Source organism: Medicago sativa, chromosome 3 (assembly GCF_051527215.1).
Source record: "Medicago sativa cultivar Bolivia chromosome 3, Bolivia_mono, whole genome shotgun sequence".
Taxonomy (NCBI): domain Eukaryota; kingdom Viridiplantae; phylum Streptophyta; class Magnoliopsida; order Fabales; family Fabaceae; genus Medicago; species Medicago sativa.
In genome coordinates this window covers 3,692,964-3,719,025 of record NC_140751.1, presented here as the reverse complement: position 1 = coordinate 3,719,025, position 26,062 = coordinate 3,692,964, and the positions used below count along the sequence as shown (strand labels likewise).

General features: G+C 30.5%; 1 protein-coding gene and 1 long non-coding RNA gene across 7 annotated transcripts; one reads left to right on the top strand and one right to left on the bottom strand.

The window, feature by feature from the left end:
- Positions 1-8,347: 8,347 nt before the first annotated feature.
- LOC146934988 (Galactose-binding protein) lies at positions 8,348-13,985 on the top strand. 6 transcript variants are annotated; one of them, XM_085750211.1, is made up of 6 exons: positions 8,350-8,562; positions 9,340-9,529; positions 10,446-10,583; positions 10,836-12,115; positions 12,232-12,317; positions 13,702-13,985. In XM_085750211.1, exons 2-6 carry the CDS (start codon positions 9,370-9,372, stop codon positions 13,946-13,948), a joined length of 1,911 nt encoding a protein of 636 aa, XP_085606337.1. In that variant the 5' UTR covers positions 8,350-8,562; positions 9,340-9,369; the 3' UTR covers positions 13,949-13,985. The 6 variants fall into 6 exon arrangements, with proteins under 6 accessions (XP_085606340.1, XP_085606337.1, XP_085606342.1 ...); XM_085750213.1 differs by lacking the exon at positions 8,350-8,562 and adding an exon at positions 9,011-9,136; XM_085750212.1 differs by lacking the exon at positions 8,350-8,562 and adding an exon at positions 9,032-9,158.
- A 5,542-nt stretch (positions 13,986-19,527) lies between these two features.
- Positions 19,528-22,222, bottom strand: LOC146934987 (uncharacterized). The gene is made up of 4 exons (XR_015030086.1): positions 21,946-22,222; positions 21,789-21,872; positions 20,000-21,690; positions 19,528-19,808 (listed from the first exon to the last, which is right to left on the bottom strand). It is a non-coding gene; the product is annotated as an uncharacterized LOC146934987 (long non-coding RNA).
- Positions 22,223-26,062: the final 3,840 nt, after the last annotated feature.

The window sequence follows — 26,062 nt, the reverse complement described above, 5'->3', positions numbered from 1 at the left end:
GTGCAAAACAACGGATTTTTTTCCAAAGCAATATCAATGTTCAACACATGATCATCCCGCTCAATAAGGACCTTGTTGAAGCGCTTTTGTGACATGTCTAAATCCACAAGCATAGTGACCAATAGAGGCGTGTTTTTGTTGATTCATCTAAAGAGAGGGGAATACCTACACTAGAAGCTATTTCAAATAGCAATTGAGTTCTCCAATACTCTTGTGGTATATTCATAAGCGGTAAGCCGTATCCAAACCTGAGCATGTGTAAGATTCTGATTATGGGTGTTGAAATCCTTAGTCAACAAGAGAATATTAGTAAACCAGGTTTGAGAATGACATGCCCTAGGGGCCACATGCTCTTTGAAGTATCAAAAGGAGACAAGGTAATATAATATCTATATTTATATATTTTCTTGGTAATAGATATATTATTTTTAACCATATTTTTCATTTAATTTATTACTTTTTGTCTAAGCTAAACTTTTGAGAAAATTATTTTAATATGATATTCCTTTTTTCATATGTTATATAATTTTTTTTTTTCAGCAAAAAGAGGTGCAAATGGTGAACCAACTGCAACACCCTAGAAATATATAGATAAAGAGAAACAAGAACAAAAAGAGAAGGGGGACATAAACCAAAACCTTCTCAAATAAGGAAAAAGCAAAACAACAAAAACAAAACAAGAAAGAAAATAAAGCAAAAAAACCAAAAGATAGCAAGGAGAGAAACAAAACCCCCAAATGGAACTCAAATCAAATCGGAGGTCTGGCCCTAAAACGAGTGTTATGAACCTGAAAGTGTTTCTGCACCTTTTTTTTCTTAGACTTCGACACCCTAATAAAAGGCTATTCTTCAGTAACAGAACGGTTCTTCAAGTAGTTGATAGCTGCCTCTCTTTCTTCCTCATCAGTATAAACCCGAGGCACACTTGCACAAGCATCATTGCCTCTCAAATATGGTCGCAAAATCTCCAAGTCATGAGCAATGTTAGGATTTAAAACCTCTTTAGAAACTGTGACATTGGAAGAACCTAAGCCATATCAGGATATTCGTTGCTCTTGATTATATAAAATTTATTATGGATTTACCTCATAAATTTAATTTTTGTTCTCATTTTGTCGATCTAAAAAATGGAAATTCTTTTTTATTTGTGAAATTTTGATTAAGAATTGAGTCATAAAAATAATATGAGTTGTTCACTTTGATGAATAAGTTATGAAATATTTAATATCATATTTTTTTCATTATGCAGACACACACTTTTAACATTACTATCAATTATTTATAACATAGAAAATCAGAAATATCGTGTGTTCTCGCTAATTTTGTACAGTTTTTTAACAAATACATATAGTTTATTACTCTAGGTGTTCCGATCAAATAGTTTATTCTATTTGTTCTTAATGCAAAAAATAACCAATTATCACTTTCTGAAATGAATAATAACTTTTTTCTTTGAGGGGAAATGAATAATAATTTATTTATTTTAAATCTATATTGAAATATTACCTTGTAATAATAGATTTTCATCTTATTTGTCATTTGATTTTTTTTTTTGTCTTAGGTAAACTTTTTTATAATTCATTTTTTTCATCTTATTAGTTTGTAATGATCAATAAAATTTCTGTCTAATATGATATTCTTTTTTCTCATTATTTTAGATGTTCCTATAAAATTTATTTTAGATTTACTTTATTAATTTCATTTTTTTCATGTTTTTATATGAAAAAGTCAAAAATGAAATTATATATATTAATCAAACCACCAAGAAACCTTGTCAAAAAAAAACTAAGAAACTACTCCCTAACACATAAGCGAACTCTTCATCTTTGTTATTTTATTTAAGAATAAAAAATTAGGGGATATTCATAATGGAAATTGAACAAACCTTAGTCCTACGAGGTTACAAAGTTAACTTCTTACCACCAAATTAACACATTTATCTTTGTAAAATTTTAATTAAACAATGATTCATAAGAATAATACGAACTATCACTTAAGTTAATAAGTTGTGAAAAATTTAATATCATATTTTTTCATTGTGAAAATACACACTTTTACCAATTTTTTTAGGCATACTTTTAACATTGTTATCTATTGTAAAAATACATATTTTTTACCATTGTTAGCTTAAAAATGGAAAGATATCTTTACCATTGTTATCTTAGAAATGCAGATATTATGTGTTATAACTTGTGCATTGTTTTACCAAAATTTATACCATCCATTATTTAAAAGTCTTGAAATTTTCGAAAGAACGAGTAACAATAGTATCATTCTTCAAAGGTGGAGTAACAAAATATTTTCAATAGGATCTTCTGCATCTAACACCATTATTCCCCTTGCATATGATTATTAGAAGAATCAGACATCTCATCAAGATGATTTTGAACAAAAGCTATGCCAATTTTGTTAGATGATTTATCAACACAACCTATAATGTATCTTTAGACAGTATATATAAGATTTTCAAGAGGATAGCCAATATATCTCGGCATACATATGAAGCACCAAGATAATTTAAGTGTGGGTGATTGGATATGCAACACCTCAAACATTAACATTGTGTGGGGAGTAAAAATACTCTTTATCCTTTATTTTACGTGTTATAATATATCATGTACACAATCATGCGACTGATCTAATGGAGATTGTATATATGCCCTTTACACCAAAAGTTGAGTCAAACGACTTCATAGCTGGTCCCTAGATTTGTATCTAGAGTTCTGTATGTAGTCATTTCACCGTAACAAACTTTTGCTTACTAAAGTAATCAATGATATTTTTACATATTTTCTCCTATTTCTTGATGATTTCATGGACTCAACTGCTTCATTTGTCTTGCCTTTATCGTAGTTTTTCTTACTACGATTTTTCAAGAAATTGGGTATTTTAACTTCTTGCTCAATGGCATCAACTATGCTGCCGATGGCCTGAACAAACCTAGAAGTGCCAACATATCCTATCTCATTTTTTGTCATCAACAACCCCATCATCTTATCCATAGTAATTACAAGTTACAACCATCTTCTAGGACGACAACTCAAGGAAATGAAGCTCGTACACCATCCTCTTTATTCTGTTCACACATTTCCACCAAAATGTGCTTATATTCGCGTGAAGCACCTTGGCAAAATTCAATGTGAATTATCACATATTTTTTCTCTTCAATTTGTATTTCCCTTTTTGCCATACCATTCCACCAAAATTCAATATTTTGTCATTTATCTTCTCTCTCACCCCATTGAGTTGATCAATGAAAGAGATGGAAATTTGGGCCGTTGAGTAATGTGCAAGACTTAGGAGCCTAAAAAAGAAGGATAATCTTTAGTAAGTTCTAGAGAAAAATGACGAGTGTAGGGATTAATGAATTTATTAAACATTTTAGAAACATTCTTGATCCTCCATAATGGCATTACATCTTAGAGCAAGAGGGAAAGAGGAGTTGCTATGTAGCTTTGCCAATACTGATAGTGATGGTCTCGTAAATTCTATTTCTTGTTAAAAATTAATTTATCAATTTTCACTTTCCTCGTCAAATCTTAAATGATAATAACAATAATGGTTTGACAATAATAATAAAAAATAATGTTATAATATTATTAATAATTTTAATTTGCTGTAAATGTTCAAATTTAAAAAACTTTGTTGTTGAACTTGAAAACTTGCTGAGGTATCAGCTAATAACTCTCAATAACGATTCCCCTTTTTCACGCGATTACGTTGAGGAATAAATTTTGTCCATCAATTGTAGATTTCTAGACTATTTCAAAAAGCGTTAAGTATAATGTTTTGAGATATTCGAGATACTTAAAGTAAAGATAAAGACATATCCTATATTTATAGAAAAACTTACGTTTTACCTGAGGAGCTGAAATAAAGGAAAAACAAAATTTTATAGGAAAACTTACGTTTTACCTGAGGAGCTGAAATAAAGGAAAAACAAAATATTAAGAATTGAAATCAAAGTTTGTTCAAATGTTAGTGACCACTATATGAAAAATAAAACACATTTTTGTTGCTATGGATCACAAACAAGATGTTTTCATTATTTTTAACGTCTTTTGACCTTTAGCCAACATGTTTTCATTGTTTTAAGCCTTTTGTTACGATTTATGTGCTCCAGAGTTTCTATAAATACTTGTGTTTTCTTCGTTGTAATCTATTCCTTCTATTGGTTTACCCTATATCATATATGTTGGGGTTTATTGATCCTGCGAACGGCTTGCGATATTTGCCATACGTATTGTCCTCACCACTATTTTATGTTGTTTTGGAGGACAATATGTTTGTCAACAAGGGACCTTTATGCATATAGTTTTGAGGGCAATATAAATATAAATGGCCAATAAGGGATGTTTGTGATTGTTTGATACTGACGTCAATTGAAGTCTTCCTATATCGTGATGTGATCCTTTACGGTTTGCACGCAATTTTTATATTGCCTCCGTCTTAATTTAAATGTCAGTTTTGGGTTGTACACAGTTCTTAAAGAAATGACAAGTTGTGTTGATTTCAATGATAAAATTAATATCATTTATTAAAACAACCTTATTATTTGTAGTTAGTGAATTAATTAAGTGAGTTAAAATTCAATTAATAAGGGTATATTAGTGGGCAAAAAATAAATAAATGTTGCATATTTTTAGACAAAGAAAAAAAAAAGAAGCTAAGTGACAATTAAAATGGGATGAGGGAGTACATATTTTTTTTAATGTTGTATAAGCGTTCACTAATACTCTATCTTGCTTTGCATTTCGATTTTTATTGAGAATTTGTCCCTAAGGTTATTGGAGTAGTAGTGGAAGTGTTGAAATGAGTAGCTCTGGAAAAAAGAAGTCTCTTTTGGATTTCTGAATATTTAGATTGAAGATGATGAATATTAAATTTATGCACTCTAATGATATATGTTCCTAACATTTGAGCGAACTTTAATTTGAGTCCCTCATATTTTATTTTAAGCCCTAAATTAAAGTTAGGAAGAATCTATGTGATATTTGAGTCCCTTATATAATTATTTTTGTCACGTCATAAAAAAATCTATGTGGCAGAATTCCCTGTTATGTTAGCATCTTCTATGTGTTTGGGCTACTAGAGGGCACAAATAAGAAGAATATCAAATTATAGGGATACAATCAGTTTTTTACAAGTCTATTTCTAAACTTTGCCAATATAACAAGTGCTATTTCAACAATTAACTCTAAGAATAATGATGGATTATGTTCCCAGTCGAGGTGGATTGCGAATGGCTCTCTGACTTCTGCACGCATTGTTCGATTCTTGGTCATTCGGTCGCGAATTGTCGTTGGTTGCATCCGAAAAAAGCTTTTAACAAGGACAACGATAACACTCAGAAGGTGCAGGACAAGGGGAAGAAGTTAATCACACAACAAAAATTGCAAACCAAGAAGTGGCAGGCACGTGAAAACCCGCTCGACATTGGGTCTTCTTTAGCTTTAGAAAAACCAGATGTCACTTCTGAAATTGCGGCACCCGTTGCGGCTATTGAGCAACCACCTGAACATCAAGTTTCCCCCATGGTTAGTGCTCCCGTTGACACGCATATTGCACATTCCGAAACTTGTTCAGCATCAGCCACCCTTGAGGCAAGCAGAAATGACCTTGGTGACAAGTATGTTTTCTCCTATCACTTGGCACTGGAAAATGTTACTGATGAGATTGTTCGTATTACTAACATTGAGAGGCACTTCATATTAGAACTGGTGCTGCAGGTTGAAATTGTGCCAGTTCCCCTCACGGTCAAAATTCAGCAACATGAGGAGGGGGTTTCGCAAGCAGCATCAGGTAGTTTGGAAGTTGCGGAAGCAGACAACTCTACTGCCAAACATTCCGATCAGCACCCTTTTGCAAATGTTATTCCACACCGCTGTCCTTTGATTACTAAAGTTTTGGAGATCATACAACATGCCCAGGTTGTTTACAATAATGCTGATGAGGAGGGTTTTACCACTGTTGTGTCCAAGAGCAACCGAAAAAAAAATAAAGGCTATCGGCACTGACTTTTGGCTAATCTAACTATCTTCACACTGTTCAGACACGGTTTGGTGGGAATTTATGCCTGATTTTGTTTCGGGGGATTTTTTTAGGGACCATTACCTAACTTTCGTTATTTTATTTTCGTTATTTTTCTTTTAAGGGTCCCCCCACCCCCACCCCCTACATACTTTTTCCTCGTTTTCTATATATATTATATGGGTGAGTGGGAGAGGATTTGAGTTCTCTGGGGGTGCCGACCTAGTCGAGATGTCCAATAACTCTTTGATGTCTTTCTCACTTTCAATTCAGTAAAAAAAAAAATTCTAAGAATAATGACATCAATGGTCATTTTAAAATATCTCAGATGAGATTTGAACCATACTCCTTGCAATTACAAACTCAAATTCTTACATGCTCACACCTCCTTGTTTATTAAAAAAAGAAAAACTATGAAAGAATTTTCGTAATTATTTTATTTTTATGTTTAATGCCATTGAGTTGGTTAATTTCATCTGGTCAATAGATATTAATTTGGTCATTTTTATTACATAATCTCAATTATGTTATTTTTTTTATTATGTTCTTCAAAAAAATTTATTTTTTATTATGCTATTATGATAAATGTTTTTATTTAATTTTCTTATTATGTTATTATATTTATATTGTATTTTTTTTTTAATTTTTAGAGTATATATAGTATTTAATGTTGTTATTACATTCAATGTATTTAAGATTTGTAGTCCAAATCATTATTAATTTAGTACTTTAAGATGAAAAAAATGAAGTTTTTTTTTCTTTTGAAAGGGAATAGTTGATTTTTTTTTTTTTAAAGAAAGAATTGGATTGATTAAAAATTATGTTGACCCAAGCAAATCATGACTGGATTACATCTCTAGTACCTCCAGTATTTTCTTAAAAATTACATTCCTCTAAATTTATTTATTTTCTCACTTTGGATAAATAAATTTGAAGAAAACAGATATTTTTTTAGTTTGGATGAAAAACAGTGTTAAATTATAGAGTGGAAAAAAAACGCTCCCATATTTTTTTTTAAGGGACTCCCTTTTTAAGATGAAGTATAAAATCCCTTTTTATGGAAGAATAAAAGTTACTGATTCATAGTGTGTGTCTATATATATATATATATATATATATATATATATATATATATATATATATATATATATATATATATATATGTAGTCGATGGATGAATGTTATCTCTGTTATTAAGGAGTTGATTTGATTGTAAGGTTGGAGTAAACTTCCACCGTCAACATGAAGACCTCTTTGATAGATAATTTATATATATTTCTATAAAAAAATTTAGAATTGTAAGATTTATCCTGACCTTGATGAATTTCGAGAGCCCAACTAACGTAATTTTTTTTCTATAAAGAAGTTTTTTTTTTTTTTTCTGTCACTAATTTCTCATTGCCTTGTAGCATTTGTTTTGGTCAACATGAGGTTGTGCTGTTTATGGTAAGGTATAATCTTTTAAAAATAAATGTTGAAAATGAAATTTAAAAATAGCTACTAGATAAGATAAAGTAGGAATAAATATATTTGAAATTAATATGTTTTCTAAATAAATTCTAAAAAGATTCTCCTATCCTTAAAAAGAAACCAGTAATAGAAATTAGATTATAAAATCCAAATACATTTAAGTATAAAGTTTAATAACAATCAAGTTTTACACACCTAATCATATTTTATCATCTTATCCAAATATATAAATGAATAGAGTCTAATGACCAACTTACTCTAAATTGTTATTTTATTTTTTTAAACAAACTAGCCAGTCTACTACTTAAAAATAGATATTGAATTCAATCAATTTAGTCGTCAAATTATAAATACATAGAATGTAGATCAATTATACAAATTTTCATAAAATTTCAAAATCATTTCATAATTTATCAAATATATTTTCTTTGAAACAATGTTCTTGATGCAAAGTATCCACGTTTTTGTATATGACTAATATTTGTCAGAGGATACTCCACTTCCAACCTTTAGTAAAATTTCCCCTCCTAATTACATTTGTTTCATCCGCAAAACTCATACACGAGACTTTACTTAAGATTTTTTTTTTTTTGAAAGAAGACTTTACTTAAGATATCGAGTCCAAATTCATTCAAACTAATTTAATATTGGTCTTTATCAAATACTATAAATTATTAATAGAAATAGAAAAGTCTAACATATACTTTTTAAAGAAATCTCAGTATTAGCTAATTAATTAATTAAAAATATTTTTAGTCAAAGAAAAAAGAATAAATATTTATTTACCTTACTCAAAAATCATAATTTATTTACCATTAAATATACTTTAGTTTTAGTTTCAGTAACAGTAACGTTTTTTGTTGCTCAATAAAAAAACATAAACAAAGAAGAAAAGAAAAGAAGACTCATTTTTTGAATTTTGAAGAAGAACAAGTAGACAGTGGACAAGACAACCTGGATTGCTGTTTCCACGCGTTGTTGTTTTCTCTTTGCATGTTTCACTCATTTCAATGATTCTCAATTGAAGATCATCATCATCTTCATCATCATCCATCTCAAAAGGTTACAATTCAATGTTTCTTTTGAACTCTTATAGTACTATTTATATGATCTAGATCCAACTTCATGAATTTCTTATGTTTCACCTGTTTTTGAATACCCTTTGAGATTTTAAGACTTTTTCTGTTCTTTATATGTCTCTTTTTCATCACCCTTTTCAGCATTGTATTGCATGTTTATTGTTTTTATGGGTAAAGTTCAAATTTTGCATGTTGTTTTGCTTGAATTGAATTTGTGTCAATTTTAGTTTTTTGGATCTTATTTTTGTTGATGAGATTGGATTGGATTGGATTGAGTTTGTTTATTGGGAAGTTGGGTTTTTGAAATTTTTTTGTCATTATCTTTCTTGGTGACACTTTGCTCCATTTTCTATAAAGGTTATTCTTTTACTTTACTATTACGTTTTGTGATATTTGTGTGTCCCTTAAAGATTTGCTTAGATTTCAAAATTTTCTCTTTCATTGGTGGAAATGGAATATCTGTATTTTTGCTACATTACCTCTTTAGATTCATAAGCAACTTCATTGTATAAACTAAGGTATCCTTAGCGCACAACTGGGGAGACTAATCCTTCGAGGTATCCGAGATTCATTTAACGGGTTGACCTCTCCCCTCAAATGGTTTTTATATTTGTATTTGTGATCTTACATGGATTTTTGAGCCTTTGTTATATCTGTGCCACTTTGATCAAGTCAAAAGTCAATTGAAAATTTGAAGCACTTTTTTATATTTGATGAAGCTTTTCACTGATGGAAAAAGATATGTGACTTTTTTTTGTAGGAAAGCTGCAGTGAATTGGATTGATGTAAAATGCAGAGATCGCGTAAAGCTCTTCAACAAAGAAGATCTTTAGAGAAGGCTGCAAGTGGGAGAAACTGTCTTTATAAAGTTTCTTTGTCTTTGGTTTTTATTTTGTGGGGATTGGTTTTCCTTTTCAGCTTATGGATAAGTTGTGGCAATGGATATGGAGGTATCTTTTTCTTTCCGATGACCTTATTTTTTTTGTTTTGGTAGTTGACTACTTGGACTTGATTTTGTGATTGAGTTGCTAGTTTTTGCATTAGTTGGTGGCTTATGTGATATTTTTCTGGAATAGATCTTGAAAATTGTTGAAAATTGATTTCTTGTCTGGCCTCGGTTATCCATGTTATTTATTTTTATAGGCAAATGTTAGTAGTTAATTTGTTAGAGGAGGTAGAAATGTTAGTACCAGGGATCGAACCATGAACCTCCTTGTTCGTACATGTTTTTTAATAGGTAAATGTAAGTAGTTAATTTGTTAGAGACGGGGAAATGTTGGTACCAGGGGTTCAACCCTGAATCTCTTTCACAATACTCCTTCGTTGTCCCAAACATTAATCTAGTCCTTCGGGGACAGGCTATCCATGTGTTTCATATTAATACCATTGCACTTGAAGCTTTATGATTCTAAATACTAATAATACCTTGTGGATTTTATGTTGTTGAATATTTATTAGGGAATATAGAATGAGTTTGGTCAAATTGATTACTGTTTTTTTTTTTTTTTGGGGGCTAAAATTATTAGAAAACAAGGCAGAACTAAAAGGAACAGAGAAAATACACAAAACTGTGTTTTCATAAGTGATTAAATCAAGCTAAAAAATGAAAAATTCAAGATTTTCTACATTCAATTGATATGCTAGTAGTTGAATCAAATCTGTTTAACAACATAAACTAGCAGAGGTTCATGTTTTTGTGTTACTGCAGAAGTTTTATTTTAAATAATGTTACGAAAATAATGATCACAATAGAGAAATAATTTGGAAGCAGTTGAAGATTTTAACCTTATAAAAAAAATTTAAAACAAGGATTTCAACATATGAAAATTCTTGATCTGATAAGCACATTTCACTTCAATTATGTAGCACTTGTTTGGTTCCGCGTCCAGTTTGTGATTCTCGCGTCTCAATGTTGTTTTCACCGTGATTTCACGAAGCTAGAAATTCAAGCTTTAGCCTCATCACACGGTGCCACCGCGAGAATAAACACACACATAAGGAAAGGTACATTGCAGTTGGTGATGAAAGATTATTGTTTTTGCTTTATTAATTTTTAGTTTAAGTGCATGCTATGAGTTGTGTAGCTTATTCTTATTGGATTTAGTTCATAGAAGGTTTATACATGAATCCGATTATATCTCATCATTATATACCTTTGTTATATCAGTTCCTAAAATATCTCCAGTGTTATTTTACACTGACATTGTTTACAAGTTAAACTCATTCTTATTTAGTTCGCATATTATTTATATGTAGATGTTTCTGGAGAAGTTCCGGTTGCTGTATCAAACTGGAACAAAGATGAGCAAAGGAAGTGTAAAAACTCCAAATCTGATGAGGAACATTTGACTAAAGGGCTTGAAGCTTGCGTTCCTTCTGAGACTTTCTACTCTGATCGTGACAAAACCAATGATCTTATTGGTAACTCGCTTGTCGGTGAAGAAAATATAGACGGTTTTGAACACAGTGATAGAGAAAAGTACATTCCACATAATAGAAAGGAACATGAAGTTGTTGAAAGATTTGAATCTTCTGCGAAAAATGAAAATGATGTGCAGAAATTTGATCGCTTGTCTGCAGCCGTGCCGCTCGGTCTCGACGAATTCAAGAGCAGGGCAGTTAGTTCCAAAATCAATTGGAGTACTAGTCCATCCGGAAGTGTAATACATAGAGTAGAGCCAGGTGGTGATGAATACAATTACGCTTCATCATCAAAAGGTGCAAAAGTGTTAGCTTCTAACAAAGAAGCTAAAGGAGCTTCTAATATCTTAACCAGAAACAAAGACAAATATCTTCGGAATCCGTGTTCTTCGGAAGAGAAATTCGTCGTTATAGAACTTTCAGAAGAAACTTTAGTAGATACAATAGAAATAGCTAACTTTGAGCATTATTCTTCTAATTTAAAAGATTTTGATTTGCATGGTAGTTTGGTTTATCCGACCGACGATTGGATCTTTCTTGGAAATTTTACTGCCTCAAATGTGAAGCAGGCTCAAAGATTTGTTCTTCAGGAACCGAAATGGGTTCGATATCTAAAAGTGAATCTTCAAAGTCACTATGGATCAGAATTTTACTGCACGTTGAGCATGGTTGAAGTTTACGGTGTTGATGCTGTTGAGAAAATGCTCGAGGATCTGATATATGCTCAAGAAAATGGTGAAAATAAAGTAGCAATAGCACCGTCCGATCGTAACTCGTTCGAGAACAGTGATGATGATGTTTGGAAAATCAATTCTGACACTACAGAAAATCCTTCTGAGAACGTTGAAATGGTAAATAGAAATGTTCCGGATCCGATCGATGAAGCACGGCAACAAGTTGGCAGGATGCCGGGGGATACTGTTCTCAAGATTTTGATGCAGAAAGTTCGTTATCTTGACTTGAATTTATCGGTTTTGGAGCAGTATTTGGAGGATTTAAATTCTAGATATGTTAACATTTTCAAAGAGTATAGCAAAGATATAGGAGACAAAGATATAGTTCTACAGATGATCAAAGAAGACATTAGAAGCTTCATTGACAGACAAGATAATATAGTATGTTAAACTTCTTCCTTGATCATTATTTTGGTAATATTTGTGTATAAAGCATTAAAGATCATCATTATTTTATTTTGTATATTAATTTTAGAAACAATTTTTTTGCATTGCAGATGAAAGATGTTAGTGATCTTGATTCTTGGAAGTCTCATTTTTCTATGCAATTGGATCATATACTTAGGGACAACGCTGTTTTGAGGTGAGAGTTTACAACCTTTTCTAATTCATTTGGTTTTCTACTAAAGCATAAACAATATTAGGGTGAAATCCACTCTTAATCTTTTGTTAATCACTTTTATGAGTGTCAGAGTAGACATGGTTTACAATAATAACCAATGTTGTCAAAACTAACCAGACCGAACTGGATCAACCACAGTTGATTCAACTGTTTTGTTTGTTTGTTTGTTTGTTTTTTTGTTTTCATTAAATAAAAAATTTTACAATACTTTTTAACCATTTATTTGTTTATTAGATATCCAATTCAACCATGATTAAACCAATTGAACCATGACTCAAAAATCTAGTCGGTTAGATCTCCAGTCCAGTTCGGATAACATCGATGATACCAGTATGTTATCGTTCAATTGGATCCTTAAAAGATAAGTAACATCAATTTGATCGTTCAATTCGGTTAGGGAATTTGACATCACTAGTTCAAAAATAGAACAAAGGGCACAAGGCACAAGTGGATAAGTTGTTTCCTTGATTTGAGCTTGTGACCTCACCTCCAAGTCACAAGGCAACAACTTGCCATTACACAGTCCAAAAGTGACATCAAAATAAACAAAGGCAGTGATCAAACTAGAGTTGGTTGGACACTATGCTGATCAGAAGTCACTTAAACAATTAATGTTTCTGTTATAGAAATATAATAGAAAAACCATAAGCCCATAGGTTAAGTTCTCGAAATAATTTTTTGTATAGACAGATGTGAGAAGTTAGTTTGTTAAGGGCGAGGATGAATTTGATAGCAGTAGGTTGTGAAATAGTTAATTCATTACTCTCTCCGTCTCATTTTAATAATAGTTTTAGAGTTGTGTGCGGTTTTTAAGAAAATGATTAGTTTAGTTGATTTCCATGATAAAATTAAAGTAACTTACAAAAATACTCTTTTTAATTGTAGTTAGTAGAGTAATTAAACGGAGTGGAATTCAATAAATGTTAGTGGAATTCAATAAATGTATATTAGTGGAAAATGAGTAATAATAAATGTTGCATTGATATTTTGAAGCGACAATTATTTTGATACATGGAAAAAATGATAAACAGTTAAAATGAGAGAAGGAGGGAGTATATGTATGATATAAAAGCAAAATCTCTATGACCAAGTAGTGTCGGGTCTGATTTTTTGCCACCAAAGTTTTTCTAAATTTAAAAAATATTAAATTTTAGCACAAGGTAAGTGGGACTCTACATTTTCAACACTTAAAGGCCATCAAGGTTGTGTTAGATATAGTTTTGAAGTATAAAACCATTTATGTATCTTAAAAAAATGTCTTTGAGATAATTTTTTTTTTTTTTGAATGGTTTGAAATAGTTTCATGATGATTGTTATTAATTTAATTAATTTTTTTATAATGCAGGTATGAGGTTGAAAGAGTACTTGAAAATCAAGTATCATTGGAAAACAAGGGTGTATTAGTGTTTTGCGTATGTGTTATTTTTTCATTATTTGCTATATTAAAGCTATCTCTGAATATGATTATGAGCATATATGGAGTATTAAGTTATAATAGAGCAATTAAATCCAGGAAATTTTGCCAAGGTAGTTCTTCCTGGTTTCTCTTATTATTGAGTTGTAACATTATTATTTTCATATTAACTACATAATAATTCACTTTTCATTCAAGTGAAGATGTTATTTTCATATTGAGTTGTTACATTTTGTATAGATCTCAAAAGTTTTTTTTGAAGGTTCAGTTAGTGCGTTACTTTTGGAGAAATTATCACATTACAAGTTTAAACTCTTGTTTTCTATGCAGTTCTTGCCTCTAACTTATTGTTTTTTCCCATCCAAAATATAAACAAAAATATAATGATATTTTGTTTTTGCTGAATATCTATGTTGGGGGTGTAAATAGCTGTATTCTTCAAATTCGCACTTTCTTTTGGATTTAACACATGATAATTGTTAGACTGTTTCTTTTTCCACCCTCTCACTTCTCGCGCACCCTCCAGAATTCTCAAAATATTCTGTTTAGAATATATGATCTGAAACCCCTAAAATTTCATAAAACACACATAACTCTAATACATAAAAGGGGCAAGAGAAATACGTGCATGTACTACACTAAAGTTGTTTTTGAGTATAATAGCCTTCTATGCTAATTGTTTCAAAATGCATGACATTAGTCTACGGTACTTTTTTTTTTTTGGTACATAGTCTACGGTACTTTAATCGTGTCAATTTTGGTGAATAACTGCGGCTTAATACAAAATTAAGAATGCATATTTTATGAATGCCATAATATTTAGTTTTTTTTTTTTTTTTTGTCTTAGATGAAGTGATAAGCCACTAAAATTAAACTCACACATAACTGTGAGGTCTCAGTTCGAACCCAGGTCACAACGCCCGACCATGCTATTTCGACATTTGCCATTTGAGCTATAACTTCTAGACTAATATTTAGCTTTATTATGACATGAAAATGATGTTTTTTTTTCATTACTTATGCAAATAAAATATGCTGATGTTTATTTTCATTTACTATGAATGCAAATAAAATATGTTAAATTAAAACAACTTTGCGTAGCATCATTTTATACAAAATTTTAATATAAAACACGGTGATTGATCTTTTTGTGAATGTAGTCAAAATTTAGAATACATTTTGCTACACAAAACGGTAAATTATTGTTATTTTTTTTAAGTGGTTATACAAAAAATTATAAATAAAATTTATACAAACTAGCAGAAAGACGGGCACTATCGTGCCCGTCTGTCCGCTCTTTCTACTGCGTTAATGCATGTGATTATTTTATTATGTTTGTTTGTATAATTTTGATTAAATTTTTTAAATTTTTAAATATTAATGGAAATTATTGATATATTGATTTATAAACAAAATATTGTCAAGTTATATAACAATTATTTATGAACTCAACATATTTTAGTTTGTCTGCATATGAAATAAAGAAAAAATAATGATCTTTTATTGTTTATTCTAATAGTAATTAGTAACATCATAACATAAATGTATAAATGACATTTTATGTAAAAGAAACAATGTTATGATTGCGATAAAAGAATATCTTTAAAAACTACATTTTTCGTAAAGTCTCCATCTTCTCCTTCTATTTTCCCTTCATTAATGAGAACTTTTGTTGAATTTTGAGAAACTCCTCTTGATAAAGCTACATATAATTGACCATGACTAAAAACATGTCGTGGAAGATAGATTCCGACATTGGGAATGGTCTGCCCTTTAACATTAATTTTTGCTCACATTTGTTATTGATATTTTTTTTAAGGATTTAAAGTCCAATCCTTAACATAATATTTTGCTCACGTTTGTTACTAATATTTTTTTCCAGAGGATTTCAAGTTCAATCTTTAACATTATTTTTTGCTCACGTTTGTTACAAATATTTTTTTCAGAGTATTTAAAGTTCAATCTTTAACATTATTTTCTTCTCACGTTTGTTACTAATCTTTTTTTAGAGGATTTAAAGTCCAATCTTTAACATTATTTTTTGCTCACGTTTGTTACTAATCTTTTTTTTAGAGAATTTATAGTCCAATCTTCAACAATATTTTTTGCTCACGTCTATTACTAATCTTTTTTTAGATGATTTAAAGTCCAATATTTAACAATATTTTTTGCTCACGTTTGTTACTAATTTTTTTTTAGAGGATTTAAATTCCAATATTTAACATTATTTTTTGCTCACGTTTGTTACTAATCTACTAATCTTTTTTTTAGAGGATTTAAAGTGCAATCTTTTCCATTATTTTTTACTCACGTTTGTTACAATTGATCAAAGACTAAGGATGAGTAATTTATATCAATAAAATAATATGGAATACTGTTTTTTGTGGAAAGGATATGAAAATACTTGACAATCTTTGTCGGTTGTATTGAGGGGAACAACACAGATGTACAACATAAAAACGGCTGATAAAAAAGTAACATGAGTTGTTGTTTTGTGCTAGTTTTTTTGTGAGTTTGATCTTTGGTTAACAAAGGTAAAAAAGGGTTAACGGTGACGATTAGTGATATGGATTACTAATCCACGTATTATTTTATAATTGGCTATTTGTATTTAAAATTAAGGGTATTTTTGGAAAGAAAAGTTCAACCTAAAGGTGTGCTTATAGATAAAAAAAAGCACACTATCATAGTTTGTATAAGCAATTATAAACCAGCAAAGTCAAATAATTCTTAAAATTAATCGTAAATAATTTGAATCATAATCACTTATAAACCAACAAAGTCAAATAATCCATAAAATTAATCAACTTTGATTAGTTGTAACATGAAAGAAAAAAAAGCTTACAGGTTAATTCTGAATTCTGATGCAGAGGGCGGAGAGAGGTTGAGAAAAACTAAACAATGCGAGAACGAACTATGAACTGTGAGAACCCTACTTATTAATATTTTTAATATAGTGCTAACAACAAATCTTTTTCTAAAAGATTTTGAATCATAATATTTTGCTCACGTTTATTACTAATAATTTTATCAGAGGATTTAAAGTCCAATTTTTAACATTATTTTTTTCTCATGTTTGTTACTAATCTTTTTTTTTTTGCTCATGTTTGTTACTAATCTTTTATTAGAGGATTTAAAGTCTAATATTTAACAATATTTTTTGCTCACGTTTGTTACTAATCTTTTTTTAGAGGATTTATAGTCCTTTTAATATAGTGCTAACAAATCTTCTAAAAGATTTTGAATCATAATATTTTGCTCACGTTTGTTACTAATATTTTTATCAGAGGATTTAAAGTCCAATTTTTAACATTATTTTTTGCTTAGTTTGTTACTAATCTTTTTTTTTTCTCACGTTTGTTACTAATCTTTTATTAGAGGATTTTTGCTCATGTTTGTTACTAATCTTTTTTTAGAGGATTTAAAGTCCAATCTTTAACAATATTTTTTGCTCACGGTTGTTACTAATTTTTTTAGAGGATTTATAGTCCAATCCTCATCGGCTATTATTTTTGTTTAAAAAAATTAAAAAAACTCATAGACTCGTGAGAAATAAAGCAGGAAAAAACATAAAATTTGGATTATTTTTTTCATAAGTGATTATTGTTCAACTTTGATTTTCTGAAATTCTGATTCATTCATTCTTCTAACAAAAAAAAAAAAGTATAAACAAAGCTTGAATTGTAATGTTGGCGGAAAGTAAATTGCTCGAAGGATAAAACAGAAAGATATTCAATTCATGAAGTGGACCTTAAAGATATTCCATTCAATGGTGCTTCAAAAGTATTAATCAAGTTCGTGAGCCTTGGAACTTTCTAATTTTTTAGACGTGATGAGATGTGACCAGAGGGTACTATGATGAATTCTGGATCGATTTGAATTCATGAGAAGAGATATAAAGAATGCAAATATGATTTTTAAACTTTTTGTGAGTTTGTTCTGTTGTTAACGGTGGTAAAAGAAAGTTAACGGTGACGTTTGTGACATTGATTATTAATCCACATGTTATTTTATAATTGGCTATTTGTATTTAAAATTATGGGTATTTTTGGGTAGAAAATTCCAACCCAAAAGTGTGCTGAAAGCGGTAGTTTTCTTTATATATAGTATAGATAAAAAATAATTTAAATTGTTTAGATACAACAGTATAAAAAAAATTGTTACAAAATCACATCAATTTTTTAAAAGTTTTTTCAATAAAAAATTAAATTTGAAAGTTATTTTCTCTCTTATCTAAATATGTTTTTTTTAAGGATCTAAATAGGATTTTTGTTACAAAAGACTCTGAGGTGTCAAAAGATTAAGATGGAGCAAAATTGTATTTTTGTTGGTCATTAACTTCCGTAGTTATATTATAAGAATAGAACGTTTTGAAATCTTTAGATAATTATAAGTTGAATTATAGGAAAACTTGTTCTGATTAGGATTAAGATTAAGTTTGTTTATTCTTTTAAAAAAAGATTAAGTTAATGTGTTTTTATGGAGTGAGTTTGTTTTAATTTGTTTTTAAGAGAGAAAAAATAGGGGAGGTTGAAGCAAAAGAAATAAAAGGATTTAATTTTGATGATATGTCAAAATATTAAGAATGAGTAAAATTGTATTTTTAGGAGATATTAAGTTTAATAATTAGAGAATAAAATATTCTACCAAGTATTTTTTTGAATAAAAAAGAAAAAGCATTTCTTTACATAACGTCAAAAAAGAAAAAAGTATTTCTTTCTCCACATGATGGTTGGTTTTGGACTAAAAGAGAAACCGTGTTATCCTCTTTTAAAAAACGTGCGTATTGATCAAGTTAATGATGCATTGTTCCCCAAGTTAACCGTGTATCCCGTATAAAGTATCCCTATATATATAATCAGGGTTTTCCTATTTTCTTTGGAACCAAATTAGGTTTTATTATTGTTATCAGGAAAATGCTACTTCTCAAGAGTACTTGTTTGGCTAGTTTATATTTCCCAGATGTAAATAATTTCGTTTTAGGCGAATCGAACGCATAATCTCATTTGATCACTGCACTAATAGCATTTCCAACTATAAATAACCTGTTTTACAATCGGCAAGTTTATCACGCCTAAGGACAGACAAGTTCTAATTTATGAAAAAATAGTGGTCACATATTTGTAAAAATGTGGTCATACAGACCATATATTTGGCTAGTTTATATTTCCCAGATGTAAATAATTTCGTTTTAGGCGAATCGAACGCATAATCTCATTTGATCACTGCACTAATAACATTTCCAACTATAAATAACCTGTTTTACAATCGGCAAGTTTATCACGCCTAAGGACGGACAAGTTCTAATTTATGAAAAAATAGTGGTCACATATTTGTAAAAATGTGGTCATACAGACCATATGTTTGGCTAGTTTATATTTCCCAGATGTAAATAATTTCGTTTTAGGCGAATCGAACGCATAATCTCATTTGATCACTGCACTAAAAGCATTTCCAACCATAAATAACCTGTTTTACAATCGGCGAGTTTATCACGCCTAAGGACGGACAAGTTCTAATTTATGAAAAAATAGTGGTCCCGTATATGTAAAAATGTGGTCATACAGACCATATATTTGGCTAGTTATCTTTCCCATGAGTAAATAATATTGTTTTAGGCAAAATATATACATATATGTCTCTGGCCTCTCAACCCTGTCACAACCTTCACAAGCTATAACATTCATTATATCTTACCCCCAAATGTCTTCCTCAAACATCAACCTAACAGGATCCTCACATAACCATTATAACATATGTAGTTAAAAATATTCATATATAATTAAATATCAAATGTAACAATACAACACATAATTCATAATAGCATAAAATATGTCTTCCTCTAAAAGGGATATCATCAGAACTAAACATACAACAAATATTACTCTTGTTCAACTTCCCAAATAACGACTTGAACATCTAACCAAGTGTGGTTTGGTGTTTGATATAAACCATAAAACTCTAACATATACTCTAAAAACATCAGATGTTGCCTCCACCACATGATCCTCTCGCGTTCAAAGATGAATCAAGCTCGACTGAAATTAAAAAAGAAAACACTTCATTAGTTAAAATACAAGTGTGGAGTACCAAAGGATGTCTAAGGCATATGTCAGAATATATATATTAGAACCCAGAAGATGTCTTCCCTTGAAATAGCATGTGTAGAGTACCAAAGGATGTCTAAACCATATGTCAGAATATATATTAGAACTTAGAAGTTATGTACCTTCTCTAAAAGATGAAGGCAATCTTGATTTCCTTCAAATTCAACTTAGGCTCAATCAATTTCGTCTTGAATATGCTGCTGAAAACAACCAACAATAAAACCAAAAACCAGCCAAAGGAACAAAACCAAAAAACAGCCAAAGGAATATAGCAGCTGCGCCCCTAAAAGCACACCAGAAGCCACTGATTCTGCAGCAATAAAACCCCCAAACCTGCGCACAAACAAACAGCTCTGCAGAACACCAAAACGAGTCGATAGGCTATATTGTACCTAAAATACAATGAAAACTAAAATCAAAGGCCATAAAAAGAGACATTAATTCACCTAAAACACATTTTAATAGAAAGACATTATTTCACAACCCATATCTGCAACTTCCATCTCAACCTATTGGGAATTAGGCGCCCAATAGACAGCTCAAAATCAGAATCTAAACAAATCACAAAATCGGTCGCAAATCAAATTCGAAGGAGTACATAAATCAAAATCCCCAAATCAGAAACCCTAAAATTTAAATCGCAACTTAGAAACATACAAATCAATATATAAAGATGGGTATTGTGATTCACTAACCTTTCTGGATGGATTTCTAGTGAGAATCTAGACTGTGGTCTATCAATTGAGGGGTATTTAAAGATTTTTTAAGAATAACCAAAATAACAACTCTTAACAACCACCTAACAAATTAATCAACTCACTAACAAAGTTCAGTGAACTAATTCTATAAACTTACTAACAAAGTTCTGTAATTATCCTATATTATATATCCCAACACTTCATCATTTCAGATTGAAGAATTTAAGAATACTTTAACTGGGAGTAAATACAAGGCAAAAGATGTTAACACAGTTGCAACAAGCAAAAACAAGCAACGATTAAGAGGCTCAAAGGCTAGAAGGATTGAATAAATGTAACAAGACAAGATATTGAAAATAAACATAAACATCATAAACATAAGTCATTAGAATCAAAATGAATACTGATGTAGTATTTGAAAACAGTACACACAAGATTAGCAGTTCACGTACAACGAAAGCATTCTGAATAGTTTATTTACACCAATTTTATGGCATAAACACTTCTACAAGGGTTTATAAAGTAAAGAGTTTATAAAAACAACCTATAAATGCACATAACCTGTTTTCAGCTTACTCCCATAAGCTTCTCAAAATATCTTCAAGAATGAATTTCTTCTAATTCAATATTCAATGGTATAATTAGTTCATAAATAAATTCTAACACTAATACGATAACTTAATAAGCCTTCGATTCTAAGAAGTGATAACTGATAAGCTGATCAGGGGTCTATGTGTATTGACTTGTTTGGGTTTATCTACTGACATAATCACTTGTGTGAGTTTTCAGACGAGCTTATAGAAACATCTTATGAACTGACCATAAGTTATTTTTAGCTTATTTTCATAAGCCTTCCAGGATTAATTACGAAAACAACTTATAACTTATGTAAAAATGATTGTATTTTATGTTATTTTCGGATAACTTGCCGAAAATGTACCTAAAAATTAACAACTAATTAACTGCAACAATAATCACTACATTCTAATCTACTATTCATCTGAATCATTAAGCCATAATCAACAATCACCTGAAGCCTGTGACATCGAAGGCCTCCTCACTAAAATATCGGTCAAACTACCCTCCGTCGGAGGATTAGTCAATACCGGCGGCGTCTACAGTCATAACAATCAACAAAATCATCAAATTCACAGCTTCATAGATATAGAACAAGCCAATACAAAGAGAATGAAAATAGAAAAAGAAAACATACAATTTTGAGGGATTTAAGGCGGTCTAAAATGGGATCAGAAGTTTCCAATCGTTCCGTTACGGTGGTGATTTTGTCATCCGTCGTCTACAGACGCAAAGAATTGGGTGAGTTATGGAATCGAGAGTGAAAGAAAAATGAGGAATTGGGAGAAATTTACCTGAACGTTGGAGAAAACCCTTTCTGCAATGAGAGGAGACACTATCAGATGAAAATTTTAAGTTCGGCGGTGCTGAGGCGGACGGCGGCCGCGAGATGGTCGGAGAAGAAACGGAGAAGATAGTCAGAGTTTCACATAATTTTTTGTGTGCTTTTTGCTTTTCTTGCTTCTCCATACATAAAAAAAAGGGACTGAGAGTCGGAAAGAGCTGCGAGAGAGAAGAAGATGCAAGTAGAGAGGAGAGAGAGAGAGAGAGAGAGAGAGAGCGAGAGAGAGAGAGAGAGAATGGTTGGAAAGAGCTGTGGAGTGTGGGCCCCACATTGCCACACATGTCATTTTTTTATGTGGAGGTAGGAGGGTGTTTGCCACATGGGGGTGTTCACCTATCAGGACTCTTTATTTATTGTGTCAAAATAACCTAAGGTGAAGCAAATCATTAGACACTTTTTGGTCTCTCATGCCAACAAGTCTGAGGGGGCATGTAACTCCTATGTATTTCCCAAGTTGAACCAATTTCAACATCTGATACAATTAAAAACAGTAAAGGTGTGAATTGCACAGAACTTTTTAGCATAAATTGTTTTATCGAACTCAGTTATACATATTTTCTTGTTCCCTTGTATGCACAACCTTTAGTGTACTTGTAATTGAATATGGTTGCATTGCAATATTGTAGCTAATAATGTGAGCTCATCCATGTTTTGGCAAACTGCCAGCATATAAATAAACTATCATGCAAGTTAGACCTTACAGAAATTAATTAGTGCTTACATTTAGAGTTATCATTCAACAACAGAAACATTTTTCTGTAACTTCCATGACAAGTAGAATGAAGATATATGATTGGAGTGTTAAGAATAGTTACTTACATATCATCAAATAAAATATGTCTAACATAATATTATGTCCAATTAGAAATGAAATGAAAAATGGGAAGAGTGTCTAGGGTTTCATAATTTCTTTCACATAACACATTCCTTAATTGCACACAATCACGCAGACAGTAAGAAGGCAATCGAGATAGGACCTCCGTATCTCAAATTACAGAAAAAGAAAATTTGTTTGAACTTTGAACCGTATGATATTAATCGGAAGCGCACATAGTCAGTGACTGTATGAACGTGTGCACTCAATAAATGCAAGAAATCTAAGTCTTTTAAAAAATTTCATCTCCACACCGAAATCTATGAGTCATAACTCTTATCATAATAGTTTCACTGTTTCAGTCAAGTGCAGATCTCTTCTAGTGAAATTTCAATGGAGAGAGTGCAGTGAGCATCAATACCATTCAATCACATGAGAGAATTTGCTCCCGTTTCAGTCATATGATAGTAATTTCACAAACTTTAGAGTAGAAATTTTGAATACTTTTCTGCTGACTTCGTTGATCAATACTGATTTCATAGTTGAGTTGATTTCATTAATCACTTAATATCACATTGATATAAAGAATTATAATGGAATTTTTGAGTCAAAAACATAAAGGATATTCTCTAACTTCATCCAAATAAGCACAATAGATGGTAAAGTAGGGCTTACGTATATACCTAACTGGTTTTCATATATAAATACATTAAAAAATTATTTATGCACAATGCAATTAGATTTCAAAAAAAAAAAAAAAAAAACCATTGGCTTGCATAAAACAATTCATCAGTTGCAATCACTATATTTTCAAGTCAACCCCAAAACTATTAACATTAATTTCATTTTTAGTCCTTAGAGGGTCTTAATGAGTAGCATCTTGAATTTCTAAAAAACTGTTCTTTAACTTGACAATGACCAAATAATTGTCAAGTGCTTGTAATTCCTTAGTGTAATACCTCAATTTTGTCCAACTAATTAAAAATTTCCAAACAAAAGTATGATTTTATAAAGCTTGCCATCATTTAAATTTTTTAAAAAAATTCTACAAATATCAAATAAGATATCCAATTATCCATTCAATTATCCCATTAAATTGGTCCATCACTAGTATTTACTCATTTGCACTCAAAATAACAAATCACAAAATTGAATAATGAAAAAAGAGATTACACTTTACTTCGATATACTTTGATACAAGTCAATTTTGTTATTTATTAGTTTTTCTGGTCATGCATTATAACTACAAGAGGTATTGCTTTGCACAAACATAACTATACCATGTTTGACTCCTCATTTGTTATTACTATTTTTCCTTTGAAAAACAATTGAAAAACAATATAATAAAAAGAGGAACAAGTCAAGAGCTCTTTTTTTTTTTTTTTTGTTATCTTTTACAACAAATTTTGAGCATGCAATATAGGATCCGTCTATATCGATGATCATCCCAAATCCTCTTTTTCGTTTGCTTTTCATTATTTCTCTTTTGAGATTTAGACACTAAAATGTTACAATTTTGGTCTCATCATAGTCCAACTTCCAACCTGCCCCTAACTTGGCAGTTTTTTCCACACTTTAACCTAATTTTTTAGTATAAATAAGATCTATAATTTAGAGCTTCATCTCATACCACCTCTACCATAACCATAAACAAACTTAATCTTCTTTCTTGTAAACTCCACCTCAATAAATCCACATCCCCAATCAAAACCAATCTTTCCAAAATACCCATCAAACCACCATTTTCATCAAAACTCAACACTCATTAAAAATAACAAGAATAAAAAATCAATATAAGAAGAAGAATGAAAAGAACTCAGAATGTAGAGAGAAAAGGAAGACTCATCATCTTCGTCCAAGACTCGTCACGAACAGCTCCATAACCACCACAGAGCCATTACCATCTCAATTCACACAATTGTTGCCGCTTTCCTTTTTATCACAAATCTCCCACTTCTAGAACAGTATCAAATGTACTCGAGACCCAAAAGTGCTTAGATGAGATGAAACGGGTCTCTTCTAGCTTAACCAAGGTCCTGGGTTTAAATCCAGTTTTGGGCATGCAGCAGCAGCATTAAAACTCTTAGGGAGAATCTGCCGCCCATTTGGGTCCCACAAGTTGAGACATCTTGATAGTTCACATACTTGTTTTTATAGCAAATTAATCTGCAAATATTATTTCAAAACAGATTAATTGGATGTGAGTTATTTTTAATTCTCAGAGTTTGTAAGACACTAATTGTGACAACTTGATCATTCTAAATCTCATTTAATAATAAATTATTAATACAAAAATAATTTCTTTTAAAAACAAACAAAAAAACAAATATTCAAAACAAACCGACCAACAAATATTTTTTATCCAATGACTACGTTGCTTTGATTTCTCCATCACACATATGGGGTGGGGAGATACATAAGAGTAAGAGATTACTAGTCTTTTCAAGCACATTAACGAAACGTTTACATTTTTCTCTTTATTTAATCACACTACATTTTCATTTAATATGTGAATTTTATTTGTTATGTAATGATTAGGAGATATACATATTTTAAAGTTGACAAAACTTAACACTATTAATTTGAGATAACAATTTTCTAATGGATGTAGTAGAATGTTAATACCTTTACTACGCATAACTAACTCCTTAAATTGAAATATGGTTTCAAAGATGATTTTTCGTTTTTAAAGGTATTGTTCAATGTTTTCCCTATTATGATAATTTTTGGTGACAACTTCATATATTTTTTAGCAACCCTCAAATTTTAGGATCTGACACTTTGTAAATTGTAATTAACCTGAGGCCAATATAATTTCCCCTACTTCCTACCTCAAAATTTTCCCAAACTTCTCTGGACGATGATTGAATATACTACTTTCCCTCACTAAATTCGTAATAAACTCAAAATGTTTTCCAAAACTTGGATGTTGCAAACAAGCACATGTAACAATTCTTAAAGCAATAAAAGGAATATTGATTTTTCCTAATATTTATGAAGAAATTTGAAAGTAATCTATGAGCATCTTTTGATTCTTCTCGTGATTCTTCGTTTTATAGAATTCAGCTTTGAAATAGATTACTGATTGTGGTATATAGTTCGGTTTATCATGTCTGATTTAGTGACATGAATCACTCATATTGGTCATGGTAGTTAAGGCTAAAATTCAATTATGTACATTTGATAATATGGAATTATGGAATCATCTTTTTTTGTCTACTTATACTTGCACTTGTGTTGGCAACCTTACAAA

What these genes read in the sequence shown, in the direction of transcription:
- LOC146934988 (XM_085750211.1), top strand. Translation starts at nt 9,370, where the DNA reads ATGCAGAGATCGCGTAAAGCTCTTCAACAAAGAAGATCTTTAGAGAAG. An exon ending in TTGACAGACAAGATAATATA is followed by an intron (nt 12,116 to 12,231) that starts GTATGTTAAACT and finishes TTTGCATTGCAG; the next exon opens with ATGAAAGATGTTAGTGATCT. An exon ending in AGGGACAACGCTGTTTTGAG is followed by an intron (nt 12,318 to 13,701) that starts GTGAGAGTTTAC and finishes TTTATAATGCAG; the next exon opens with GTATGAGGTTGAAAGAGTAC.